Below are 12,873 nucleotides of genomic sequence, written 5' to 3'. Positions count from 1 at the left end.
TGATATGGAATATAGGGCCAAATATCACCAATCCATGGTCAGGGAAGACAGAGTACCCCGGGGGCAACGTAAATACAGAAATAATCTGATTGCTTTCAAACTTCTACTTCCCAAACCTTCATCTGAGTTGCTAACAAGCAATTTCATTTGCTTCATTTTCCTTTCTTTTAGTTTCCACCCACCTCTGGCGGCAGATAGTTCTGGTTGACTGCAGGATGTTTGATATTGAAATCACAAGTGCCTACTCACTGGCAAGTGGCAAGACTGGCCAGTGTCACTGAGACATTCTGAGCACGGGGGTGGGGGCGGGGCTCTGAGTTGTGCGATGACCTCCCAGGTCACTGTGGTCCCCTGTGTAGTCCTGGGCCCTACCCCGTACTTGTGCCGTCCTCACCGACAGGCTCACACCCATGATTTCAGTAGAACGAAGGAGCAGTTCTATTGTTGGAGGACCCTGGAATCCCCTCAGTCGGCAGGGAGCTGGTAAATGTTTGGCACAGCACGGGACCCAAGCATCTCCCGTCGGGGTTCCTTCCGGCAGATTTCTCCACCTGCGGCAGATGCTCAGATCTGAACGGTTTGCTCTGACCTTTCTGGTGCCGCTTGTCCAAAGTGCCTGCAGACTGCTCGGGGACAGAGGCTGCCTGCCAGTGAAAAACCATGACAGTGCTTTACGCTGTAATTGAGTGGAGACAGGATTTAGCTCATTGGCGTACCTTGCCTGCATTGACTCTATTCCATATTATTAAAAACAGAGACTTGGTCCTTTTTTTTTTTTTATAAAAAATTTATTGAGATGATGCAATTATAGGCTTTTCTTTAAAAATTATTTGCAACTCACTGGCCCTGAGAAAAGGCATTTGTTTTTTGTTTTTTTTTTCTTTTTTTTTTGTTACATTCATTTGATTCAGTCCCTTATACACCCCACACCTCATAAACAACAAGAGATTAGAAATTAAACAAAAAAAAAAAAAAAAGGAGAAAAAGAAATTCTAGATTCATCCTGGTTTGCAGTCACAAAGAGAAATCTTCAAGAATGTTCACTTGGCATGTGTGAAAGATTCAGGGAGTTTGTAGTTGTTTAGTGTTGATGCAGATGGGGCCAAAAGAGGATCAGGTTAGTCTTCCGCGGTTTTTAGACAGGCAGGGATTATTGCCACCCCCACCCCACCCTCCCGCCATGGCTTCCTTGTCTCACTGCCTTCCTTCCAGATTTCTGCTCAGAAGGGGAGCAGGCCGAGCGGGTGAAAACCGACTAGCACCGAATGCTAGGGGAAAAACACAAAAGCAAAAACAACCTGCCCTTTGTTCTTCGTGTGTTTTCCCAAATCTCTCATCTTCAGGTTCCTGGGTGGGAATGGGTCAAATGGGGGATCTGGCCAGGCTGGATCTCAATCCTCCTTCTGTCCCTGGCATGCTGTCTGCTCCTCGGGCAAGTCATACTAACCTCCTGGATACTCGGGTCTCCCTTCTGCAGAAGGGAGTGAATGTTTCAAAAACGTATTCCGAGTTGGAGCCTAGGCAGTGAAAGGGGGAGACGGTGGGTACTTAGTCATTTAGGCGAATCCTGTCAGAGCCATCGAAGTTTCAGCTAAAGCTACGTTCCCATTTGGACAAGGTATCAGGGTAAAAAGACCCTGGGTCGGAGGGGGCCAAATACACCATTGAAAGGAGAAAATTCATCAGTGTGTTATTCCTCTTATTCTGTGGGCAGCTCCCTGCCCCCCCCCCCCCAAAAAAAAAAGGATTCAGGACACTGGTGATGCTGTCTTAGGCAAGACTAAGTTGCCTTGGGACAAAAAGAGATCATGTTGAGAGCCACATAGCTAGTCCCGCTAATTGCCACTGCTTTCTTCTGATCAAGAGGAGGCAACCTCCCTAACCCAGGGTGCAGGGAAGAGAAAATGCTAGAGAATTTCTAGCTAGAGATACAAGTGAGAGCGACCGTCTCAGACACCGCTGAAGGGAGCTCTCCCCGCTCTGCAGTGCTCGTCCACACTCTCCTTTCCCAATTTCTGATCTCGCAAGCCCAGGACTCACATGGCAGCGGTAGGGAAAGGCCAGCTATTCAGATCACGGACGTGCTTTTAATTTGGTCCCAGGTGACATGTTCATCGCCCCTCGTACTTAGTGTTGAAGTAAGGAATTTCATACTGGTAGACCCTACAGGTAGAGCCTAAGCTCTTGGAGGGCAGGGGTTGCGCCTGATTTCCTCTTTGAATCCCTCCCAGTGTCTAGAAGGTGCTTCATCCAAGTTTGCTGAATGGAACCGGAGATCTTTGGGGTCTGCGGCGTGTAAACACCGCATCCCTGGTGTCGGCACTGCCCGGGTGTTAGCTCAGAGAATAAATGAGGACGACTTTTGCCATTAAGGGAATCAACAGAAAGTTCTTACTGGTAATACCGGGGTAGGAAATAAGGAGCACGTTGGAATTAGTGCTTTCTATTCTTCAAGCAGGTGAAGGTGTCACCATCCTAAGTCTTACCTATTCTTACAGGCTATTGCTTTAAATACAGAGATCCTTGGGGCAAAAGGGAATTTCCCTCCATAATGCAGCTGTAATATTCTTTGAACAGAAAAAGCTGGAGTCCTTACGTGTGGGTAAAGTGAACAGAATGAGATGTTCTCATCTTAGGAAAGAGCAACATCACACCCTGGTCTCTGCTTTCATAGCCACACAAAGGGCCTCAGTAAAAATCCACCTTTTCTCTCCAGCCCTTCGACTCAATGGCCTTCCCAATACACCAGGTTTTTGGCTTAATCTCTCCAGTTGCAATCCAACATCAGTCATCTTAGAGGCTGGAGAACGAATCAGTGCATGCTGCTGAATGCTCTTGAAAGACATCTGGAGCGTGCTGGGGTCCAGCTGACTTTCACCACCATTCAAGTGGCCCGGGACCAAACCCTTCCTTCATCAGCAGGTCCCTGACCTCACTGCAAGCCCGGCCTTCTGGAAGGTAGAGTTGGTGGATCATGTGACAGTGGAGGAGGCTGGCCACCTCTATGTCTCTATCTGCGGTCTGATAAGGGGCAGGAACAGAGCACAACTGAAGGACCTCGAAGGGCTCCTTGATTCCAGTGTCCTTGACCCGCAGTCAATCTGTCCTTCCCTCTCCCCAGGCTGGTGTCCTTGTCAATAAGGCTGGGGGAGAACTCTTCGTGCCTGCGTTCCTCCAACCCCCACCTCCCTGATTTGCTCAGAAGTGGCTTGAGAAGACACCCAGGGATCTGGCAGCAGCATCTAGAAGTGCCGCTGACGACGTGCACATGTACCCTGGGGAGCTGCGAGATGCTCACCCAACCAAGGAGAGAAAACTAGAGAAATGAGGAGGGGGTGCTGTGTAAGGCGGGTCTAATCTTTTGGATTAAAAAACGGCCATCCTTCTAAGACTGGATTCTGAACCTGTATTAAAAGAGTCAGTTCAGATGGCTAGAAAAGGAAAAAAAAAAAAATCTCAAAGAGCTTTCTAAAAATATGTGTTATCATCAAAAGTACTAAGGGGTGGCACTTCCCTCATTTTACAAGACACTGTGGACCTTATTTCGAGGCGAGAAAGAGCCACGAATGGGTGAAGCACAGCGATGAAAGGAGAAGAGAAAAAGGTCATAGATCTGACGAGTTTCCTGTCTGCCCAGGCTGGGCAAACATCAGTAGCAAGCGAGACTGTGTACTCCAGGGTCCTCCCCTCTCCAATGCCCTGTGTCCCGTGGGGGCCAGGAAACTTTTAAAAAGCCCAGGAATTTTTAAAAAGTTAGGTGAGGGCATGAAACTGACCACAAGGTGGCCTTTGGGAACCTTGCAGGACCTGCAAGTTAATCCCAAGAGGCTGGGGCCTTCCGAATAATACAGCCTTCCATCCTGATCTTCTGTCCTGAGGCACCACCAAGCCCTGGGGTGCTCACAGCCACGGCCGGGGGCAGCCAGCTGGACTGACGCTTATCTCTCTGGAGGACCACAGCACCTGTGACGTTTGGGGCCTCCCTCTGATAGGCAGCCAGATGTCCGGATGTGGGTTGGATTATTATTATTATTTATTATTTTATTTTTTGCGCAGTGCCGCTGCAAAGCACCCAGACCGCTGATTCCGTTGGAGCGTCACCAACTCCCAAGACTGTCCTGGAGGCTGGACTCTGCTAAAAGGTATCTGAAACTCAACAGCAGGCAGGGAGGGAGAGGCAGGGGAGGAAAGAGCGAGAGGGAGAAAAAGAGCGCTCTCCTTTTCACTTTATCCTTTTTAAAAGCATCTTTTTTTTTTTTTTTCCCCAGCCAAGACCCAAGAGCAACAGGAACAAACCTGATCCACGTGGCAGGATAAAGAGGAACCTGAAACCCTTTGCGTGTGTTTTCTCTTTCCTGACCAGCTGGGTTTGCCGCACTTTGTGAGATTTGCAAAAAAATAGGTATATATAATAGATATATATTTCCATAGGAAAACAACCTCGGATGTCTTCCCCTATATGAATGATGAAAAGTCAAACTGCATGGTCTTAAACAAAAAAAACAAAAAACGAAAACACCATGAAACTAACAACAGGTGGACGGGTGAGGGTGAGGAATTAAAGATGGAGAGGTTCCAAATGAGGAGGAAACGGGAACCGTGAGTCCCAGGCTCGTGCCCTCGGCCAGAATTCCAGCCCCGCCTTTGCTGGGTGGTTTGTCTAAGGTGCTCTGGGGGCCCTCCCGCTACGCGAGACAGGTGTCACTCCCACTTCTGGGTCTCTTCCTGTTCTAGTCTCAGCCCGCCTGCTCGGCTCGCCTCCAGGCCCCTCGCGGGCAGGGGGCCCCCCCACCCCGGCTGCTGGCCCGCTGAGGTGGTGGGTTGGTTCCCTCAGCATTCATCTTCTTGGTATATTTGTTCATCCAGCTCCTGGGACTCCAGGTGCTCCAGACGGTCCGTTCGGCCACTCATGATTTCATCCGGGGTTTTCATAAACCTTTGGTGAGAGGAAATGGACGAGCACAGAAGATTACATTTTCCTCCAGTTGCCTTCACCTTGAACTCTTAAACTAAAAGCAAAGGCCCCATCATCTCAAATAGCTGGACAGCTATTTGAACTCAGCCAGTAATGCTGACTTAGCACAAACTGGAAGGAGGTGCCCCTTCCTCTGAGTGCTGAAAAAAATGGCAAAATAACTATAAAAACGTCTAGGGTGGCTGTGAGCTGTGGCGTGCATTCCTGTACGACCATACGAGGGAACCCTGGTACAGCTCACTGATCTGCTGTTAGATTTTCCAATGACCTACGAGAGCTGTATATCCATTTCTATCCCAGACTGTGGGCCCAGGGAATGGTATGCAACACTTGAATTTACCTCAAAAGGATCCAATTAAATGCCAAATGGAAAATTTTCATAAAAGGGCAACTTAGTGGTGCTCTTAGCAGTTAGAAAGGCAAAGAGAATCATTTTCAACGTTATCACTGATCCAGCCAAAATGCTAGCAATGAATCCCCCTTAGCCTGTCTTCCTCTGCAGCTGGGTGCAGACAGCAAGGCTTATCTTCTTATTGGAAATCCTATCAGTGACCTGTCAGGGCCACGATTTCCACAGTGCAGGAAGGTGGCCTGGTTGCAAAGGTTCTGCCCTCACCAGAGTGCCGCTTCCACAGCCCCCTCGGCGCCTGCACACCCTTCTCTTCCCAGACACTCTGCCCTGCACCAGATGAACGGTCCTAACACATGTCACTCCACATTCGAAAGCCTGTGATGACCACTTAACAGATAAAGCCAAGGACACACTCTTCGGCTTGCCCACCTGGGTTCTCTGTCATCTCTACCCAGGAAACTCTTGTCACCCACCGTTGACGAGCATGAAGCCTTTATTCTCGTCTGGCCAGTCTTTTTTCTTATACACATCATGGCCTTCCCTCCAAACCTCCTCTGGCACTCTCTGAGCCCTGCTTATTCTTTGCGCCCTGCCCCTGCATCAAAGAGCCATGCAACAGCACCAGTCCACACTGCAATCCTCCTTCCCTCAGTGCCTATAACCCTTGTAAAGACTACCCACAATTTAACACTTCACTTGATTACACACAGGGTTTTACACACCAAGAAGCCTTCATTTTGTGGCAAGTCTGGCTTCCATCCCTCATTTCCTCAAAAATGACCAACTCTTCTCACTAATAGCACGATCCTGTCCTTTTATGTTGTCAAAAATCACTACTGGAAGCCTATGAACCTTCCAACTACTTCTGCTTCTCTTTTCTGCCCTTTATTGCTCAACTCCCCAAGTGGTACGATTTGTTGGGTCTGCACTCTGTCTTCTCCTTTCATCCCCTAACACTTCTCCCCAAAATCTGAAGTCACTGACAATCTCCCGAGGCCAAATCCACAGATATGCTATATTCGGCCCCCTACCCTACCTCTTTCTTCTCTTGACTAGTCTTCTGTAATAAGCTTCTGATATTCCAAATCAGGCTTGTCAAGAAACATTTACTGAAAGCCTCCGTAAGGTATAAAATAGAATTATATAAAATATAATCCTCTCCCTTCTAGGATCTTATGACCTAGTTGTGGGGAGAAGGACTTCATATGTATAGCTATTAAAAATGCAAATCGTGATGTGGTTTAGGGCCAAGGGATCCAAGAGATGATGGAAGAAGACATCTGTGTGTGTTTGAGCATCATGATGGGTGGGACACTTGAGATAGACCTAGAGGGCATATATATTAAAAAAGCAAAAGTTAGAGGGATATATATTTCTGGCACAGGGGATCATATTAGTGTCGTAGGGTAGGTAGCTGGCAGTGTGTGTGATGAATTTGGAAGGCAGGGGAGTGGACCAGAGGTAGAAAGGATTATTGAATTAATCTAGGTGTGAATCATAAAGTCTAGACAAGGAAGCAACAAGAATGCTTTTGCCTTTCTTATGTCTTCTAAATTCTCATGAAAGTGCTTGTCATTGGTAGACTCCAACCTGGAATTTGCTGGTAAGAAATCTTGGGAAATGTGGTTTCCAGGCTTCTAGCCCTAGCAACATAGAATGGAGTAGAAACAGTGTGGAATGGAAGAGCCAGGGACAATCCTGCATAATAACTGACCTGGATACAGGAGGAGTCAACAGTAACTCCAGCATCAAAGTTGGTTGCTTAAAACGACGTTGACACCACTGATGAGTAACAGGAATCCTGGATGGGGGGCAGGGGATATTTCTAGTATGTGGAGAAGGTATTTAAGTGGCCATGTACTATAAGAAGCTCTTGGAAATTCAGATTTCAGGGGGACTTCAGGGGGATCCTAGAGCTGGATACAGAACAAAGGCTGGTGAGTCTAACCATGAAGTCTAACTGAAGCTGTGTAATGGAATCATTTCATCCAGAAAGAACAGGAGCCGAGGACTACGTTCAGGGTCAAGGATGATGAGAAGTCATCAGCAGAGCCAGGGAAGCGAGGGTTCTTTTTTTTTTTTTAACTCCTTCCCATTCTGTTCCCATCTCTTGACTAAGCTTTTCTGTTGTTTTTGAAGACGTCAATTGTTTCTACCCTTCCCAAGTTACCATTACTCCTAATGCTAAATAAAGCTTGAGTTCTCTGCTCTCTCTAATCTATCCCAGCGAATGGATCTACTCATGCAGAGTGTCACTTGCTACCTGTGTACAGACAATTCCAAATCCATCTCTCTAGCCCCATCGAAACTCTTTTCTGTCCCATCTGCCAAACCCATAGCCTGACGTCATGTCCGTCGATCCCACCTTCTCCCAGCCTTCCCTTGGTCGCCCCACGTCCATTACCATCAGTGTCAGTGACCATCCCTTCTACCTCTCCTGACTGGTCCTTGACATTCCTTTCCTCCTCTTCTCCTAATTCTTTCTCTTCTCTGGCAGAGTGCTTGGAATCACAATCTATGTGGTAGGTTAAATGGTTGGAACTCGTTAGCTGTGAGGAAGTCTGGAAAGAGGAGTGTCTATTGCAGCAGCTTCCGGACTTTTCGGATTATGCACCATAAAAAAATATATTTTGGGGCGCCTGGTTGGCTCAGTCGGTTAAGCATCCAACTTCAGCTCAGGTCATGATCTCACGGTCTGTGAGTTTGAGCCCCGCGTCGGGCTCTGTGCTGACAGCTCAGAGCCTGGAGCCTGCTTCGGATTCTGTCTCCCTCTACCTCTCTGCCCCTCCCCTACTCACGCTCTGTCTCTCAAAATATGAATAAACGTTAAAAAAAATTAAAAATATATATATATTTTGACATCATGACTCAGCACGTACACACGCACACATGAAACAAAGCTTTCCTGAATCATTAGCCACTCTTAGTTCATGTGACACAGTCTGATATTTTCGACTCTATCCCACCCTGTTCAGTTTTGTTCTATTCCATTTAAAAAAAAAAAAGTTTAGACTGACTCATTAAATCTATTTCATGATTCGCTAACGGGTCATGACCTGAAGTTTGACAAACGCTGGTTCAGAAACCTGCTCACAAGCGTCGGGAACCTGGAAGTCTAGACCTAATACCTCGCTTTGCCATTGACGGTGTTACTTTGGCTGGTCCTCTTAACTACCCTGGATGTTAAATCCAGATAATACGATTTGATCACTGCATTATTTTCAAGTTGAGTCGCACTGTGCTTACTTAGTTTGGGCTTTGTGACAGGACAGACATAAGTTAAAAAACAAAAAACCGACTTCTTTTCCTGAAATTCGAACAACCCAGCATCTGGTATGCAATTTGTAGCAGCGATGGCTTTCCGTGTCAGACAGGCAGGTAGAGATCTTAACAGCCTCCCTCCTCCCTCTTATTTAAGGAAAACAATATCCTCCCAAAAGAAGGAAAGGAGAAAAAGGAAGCGCTACCTGAACAAAAGCCTTTGTCCTGGCTCCTTCCTGATAATGTTTAGTTTGTAGTAGTGGCGCAGGGCTCTGGACATTTTCTCATAGGTCATGTTTGTTCTGTTCTGTTTGTTCAAAGGAGGAAGAGAGAAAAAAGCACAAAGACACAGTGACATAAACCTCTGAAAAGGCGCTGGGGAGCTATTAAAATAAAAGCTCTTTGGCTGCTCGCGTGGCCCTACCAGCTCCGGGGAGCTGCCTGCCCCCCAGCTGCCCCCCAGGCCCACCAATTCCCACCCCCTTGGCCTTTAGACACGGGCGCCAAAATTTCTCCGAGGTGAATCCCCTTTTGTCAGAAGTCTTGGCGCTGTGGCTAATAAAGTATATCCCACAGCAACCTCCCTCACTGCCTTCCAAGACTATGCTCTGCTGTGCTCCATGAATTTCCTGCAGGTTCCCCTATCTGTGGGTCATCCTTCACCTTCTGACCCACAGAGAATTTTTCTCTTTCTCTTTCTTTCTTTCTTTCTTTCTTTCTTTCTTTCTTTCTTTCTTTCTTTCTTTCTTTCTTTCTTTCTTTCTTTCTCTTCCTTTCCTTTTCTTCCTTCTTTCCTTCCTTTTCTTTCTTCCTTCTTTCCTTTACTTTTTTTTCTTCTCTCCCTCCCTTCCTTTTTCTCTTTTTCTTTCTTTCTTCTCTCCCTCCCTCCCTTTTTTCTTTCTTTCTTTCTTTTTCTTTCTTTCTTTCTTTCTTTCTTTCTTTCTTTCTTTCTTTCTTTTTCTTCTTCCTTCCTTTTCTTTCTTCCTTCCTTTTCTTTCTTTCTTTCTTTCTTTTTCTTTCTTTCTTTCTTTCTTTCTTTCTTTCTTTCTTCTTCCTTTTCTTTCTTCCTTCCTTTTCTTTCTTTCTTTCTTTCTTTCTTTCTTTCTTTCTTTCTTTCTTTCTTTCTTTCTCTCTCTCTCTCTCCCTCCCTCCCTCCCTCCCTCCCTTTCTTTCATTGCAGCGACCTTTCTCCAACTTGTGTTTCTGGTTTGTCATTTTAAGGAAGAGATTTTTTTGTTTGTTTGTTGGAATTCCTGTTGTGGAAGGAAGAATACAGTGGTTCCGAGCCCTGGGGCTCCGGGCACCATCGGGAGCTTGCAGAGGGATTTTTCTCTGTGACTCACGCACTGAAGAGTCTGTCAGTGGGGCCTTGCCGTATTTGGTCATGGCCTGCAATTAGGTCTTCCTCACTGGAACCAGAGCACAGGCTTCCAACCTCTAAGGCTGCAGCCCCCCACCTCCCCTGCCCCCCAGCCCCCCGAGCTCGGCTGGGCCCCACTCTGTCCCTGCTCACTCAGCTCATCTGGGGCTGTGCCACCAAGGTGCTTTGCCTGCTTTGCCCACATCTACCTGGCTGTGGTCAGGCCTGGATCTTGGTTACTTGTTTTTGTTTTTTTAGTAGGAATACAGATTTACTTATTTAAATATTTTTTGAGGGGAGAGACTCTTTGCTCTATTCTTTTCTTACCTTATTTTATTTTATTTTATTTTATTTTATTTTATTTTATGCCCATTGATCAGTACTTTCTCCTGCCCCTCTCTCCCCAACCCCGGGCCACACCACTCCACTCTTTGGTTCAGCGAATTTGCCTGTTGTAGATACTTCATGTGAGTGGCAACAGGCAGGATTTGTCTTTCTGGGACTGGCTTAGTTCACTTAGCAGAATGTCGTCAAGATTCCTCCAATGCCGTGACAGGATTTCTAACCTCCCTTAAGGCTGAGTAATCTTCCTCTGTATGTATACGGCAGTGTTTCTTTATCCAGGCATCCATCATGCATGTTTAGGGTGGTGATTCACCCACTTTTTACCTCTATGCACTTCAACAGTTTTCCTAACTCTAAAAGATTGGATCTTTTAAATTCTACTCCCTTTTCCCAGGGCGGAAAATTGTGGGGCGGACAGTTCTTGCCTGTTTGCTTTTCAAGGGGATGTCACAGTCAGAATGTGAGCATTTCCATGTCGAAGGGGGCCTTTGCGGACGTGGGTGTTTCTCACTGAGCGGAACAGAAGCGATACCTCCCCAGCTCCCTTGTGAGTCACAGAGCCCCTGTTCCTCAGCTCCTAGCGACACACGGGTGGCAGCACCAGGTGGAGGGGATGGGATGGAGGGCCACTTCCAACGCAGCCCTACCAGACCGGGGGGTGTGAAGTTAACTGACACCCGGCATAAGTAACACATGGAAAGTGGCATCTTTACTTATGTCCTTCCCTTTGCAACTAATTGCGCAGTGAGGAATAAACTAAATAATGATGGGCACACTTGGGGGGCAGAAGACAGACAATTATCCTCCAACCTGGAAATGAAGGCTTTATTTTGGCATTACTTCGCATAGCAAATATCTGGTGCCCTTTTACCTTATGGTTTCCCCACAGTCGAGCCAGTCCATTGGGATCCACTATCCGGAATATTTTGGATTCTTTGTCTTCCCATCGGATGAAGTTTTCGTACCGGCTGTCGGAAAGCAACTGATAGACGTAATCCCAAAGCAGTCTACAGTCTACAGAGGAAAAGGGCAAGAAAACATTGATTATGTTTCTTGTTGAGGCCCTAAGAATAACAACCAGAAAATAATCCAGTAGCCGCTCCTGCCTAGTGTGGATTGATGGTCTAACTTTCTTATTTCACAGTGAGGAGACCAGGGCCCAGAGAGATCTGGCAGATGGTGCTGGAGAAAGGCAACCTTTGACCCGTGGAGGCCTCAGAGACCATCCCGGCCAACGGCCTCCCCTCCACAGATGGGGATGCAGTGGCCTGGAAGAGGAAGCAGCCTGTTCAAGGTCATGACCGATGACTTGAACTTGAGCAGAGCTCACACGAAAGACACAGAGCAAGCCAAAAGAGGGGTAAAAACAGGCTGGTGGGGACGAAGGGCGGAAAGAGAGCCCCAGTGTTTAAGCAAGCAGTATGGTGTTCCTGGTGATGCTGCAGGATTGTTCTGGTGTTGGAGGCTGAATGGATACAGATGAGAAGATTGGGGTAGGCTAAAAAAATGGCAGAAAAACAAGTGTGATGCGTGAAACGCTGCAGAAAAAGAAACTGTGAGCTAGCGTGGTTTTCAAAAAGAAGAGAGATATTCTTACTACAGCATCCCCCGGAGTTCTCGAAAACCAGTTCATTGTCACAAAATCAGCGTAGAAAGGAACCCAGGGCAAAAAGTCACTTTTCCCATCTGTAGGACCGACGTTCTGTCACTTGGCCAGGCTACAAATATTTACTAAGTGAGTTCATAGAGGCCAGGTATTGTGCTAGGCTTTGGCTCCTGGCTGAGGGCTGGCATATTAAAACGAGAAGACACATACCGCATAATTTCCCTTGTTCTAGTGCTTTCTGGATTTGGGCCGTCATGGTCTGTGGTTTGCCTTCTAGGCCCCCTTGTTGGGTGGATGGAGACACATCCTATCTATGTGTACTTTTGGAATGGTCTCCAGATGAGAGTAAGAGACTCCAGTTTTCAGGGGCTTCACTGTTGACTCTGGGGAGCTTTGGTAGGCTGGAGCCAGAATGGCTGGTCGTGAATGATCGATTACCGAACGCTGTGTATGTGCTCAGCACGTGTCGTGCGTCTTTCCTAACCCTCTGAGGCCTGAGGGGGCCGGGATATGAATTCCTGGGCTCCTGCACTACAGTGTGCTGACTTCCTTATGTTGGGTGAGGCCCAGCACACCTGGGCAGGGAGTGTCTAATTGGGACGTGGAGTATTTTAGAGCCAACACATGCACCTCCCAGAGAATGAAACACACCCTTCTCAGGAGTATATTCACAAGGGGAATTGAGTCAGGTCACCCTGGGCAGGTTTCCTAAATCTCCCCGAGATTCTGCTTCCTCATATATGAAATGGGAATCACACATACTTTACAGGATCACTGCATTAGTGATATTGCAAGTGAAGGGAAAGTAATGAAAATAGCAACAATGCTACGTATCGGGTAGCCTACTAGCAGGCACTGTGCTGCACTTGACCTTGAGGACACCTTCGGAGGCAGGTGCTGTTGCTATTCCTATTTTATGGACAAGGAAGCTGGGGCTTAGAGGGTTTGGTAATTTACTCCAAGGGCACAGCTCG

At 47.1% G+C, this 12,873-nt stretch overlaps 1 protein-coding gene and 1 long non-coding RNA gene across 7 annotated transcripts in view; one reads left to right on the top strand and one right to left on the bottom strand.

Moving 5' to 3' along the window:
• Positions 1-4,439, top strand: part of LOC123386533 — a 67,192-nt gene extending 62,753 nt beyond the window's left edge. For both annotated transcript variants that reach the window (XR_006600541.1, XR_006600542.1), the window contains one exon: positions 4,057-4,439. This is a non-coding gene — a long non-coding RNA (uncharacterized LOC123386533). The remainder of the gene's footprint in view (positions 1-4,056) is intronic.
• The window catches only part of ETV6 (ETS variant transcription factor 6), a 315,993-nt gene continuing 303,886 nt past the window's right edge, over positions 767-12,873 (bottom strand). For all 5 annotated transcript variants that reach the window (XM_045061379.1, XM_045061380.1, XM_045061378.1 and 2 more), the window contains 3 exons: positions 11,165-11,307; positions 8,795-8,895; positions 767-4,936 (listed from right to left, as the gene is read on the bottom strand). In XM_045061379.1, coding sequence (XP_044917314.1) covers positions 4,831-4,936; positions 8,795-8,895; positions 11,165-11,307 — 350 coding nt within the window. In that variant the 3' untranslated portion in view covers positions 767-4,830. The remainder of the gene's footprint in view (positions 4,937-8,794; positions 8,896-11,164; positions 11,308-12,873) is intronic.

Source organism: Felis catus, chromosome B4 (assembly GCF_018350175.1).
Source record: "Felis catus isolate Fca126 chromosome B4, F.catus_Fca126_mat1.0, whole genome shotgun sequence".
NCBI lineage: Eukaryota > Metazoa > Chordata > Mammalia > Carnivora > Felidae > Felis > Felis catus.
This window is presented reverse-complemented; position numbering and strand designations above follow the sequence as displayed.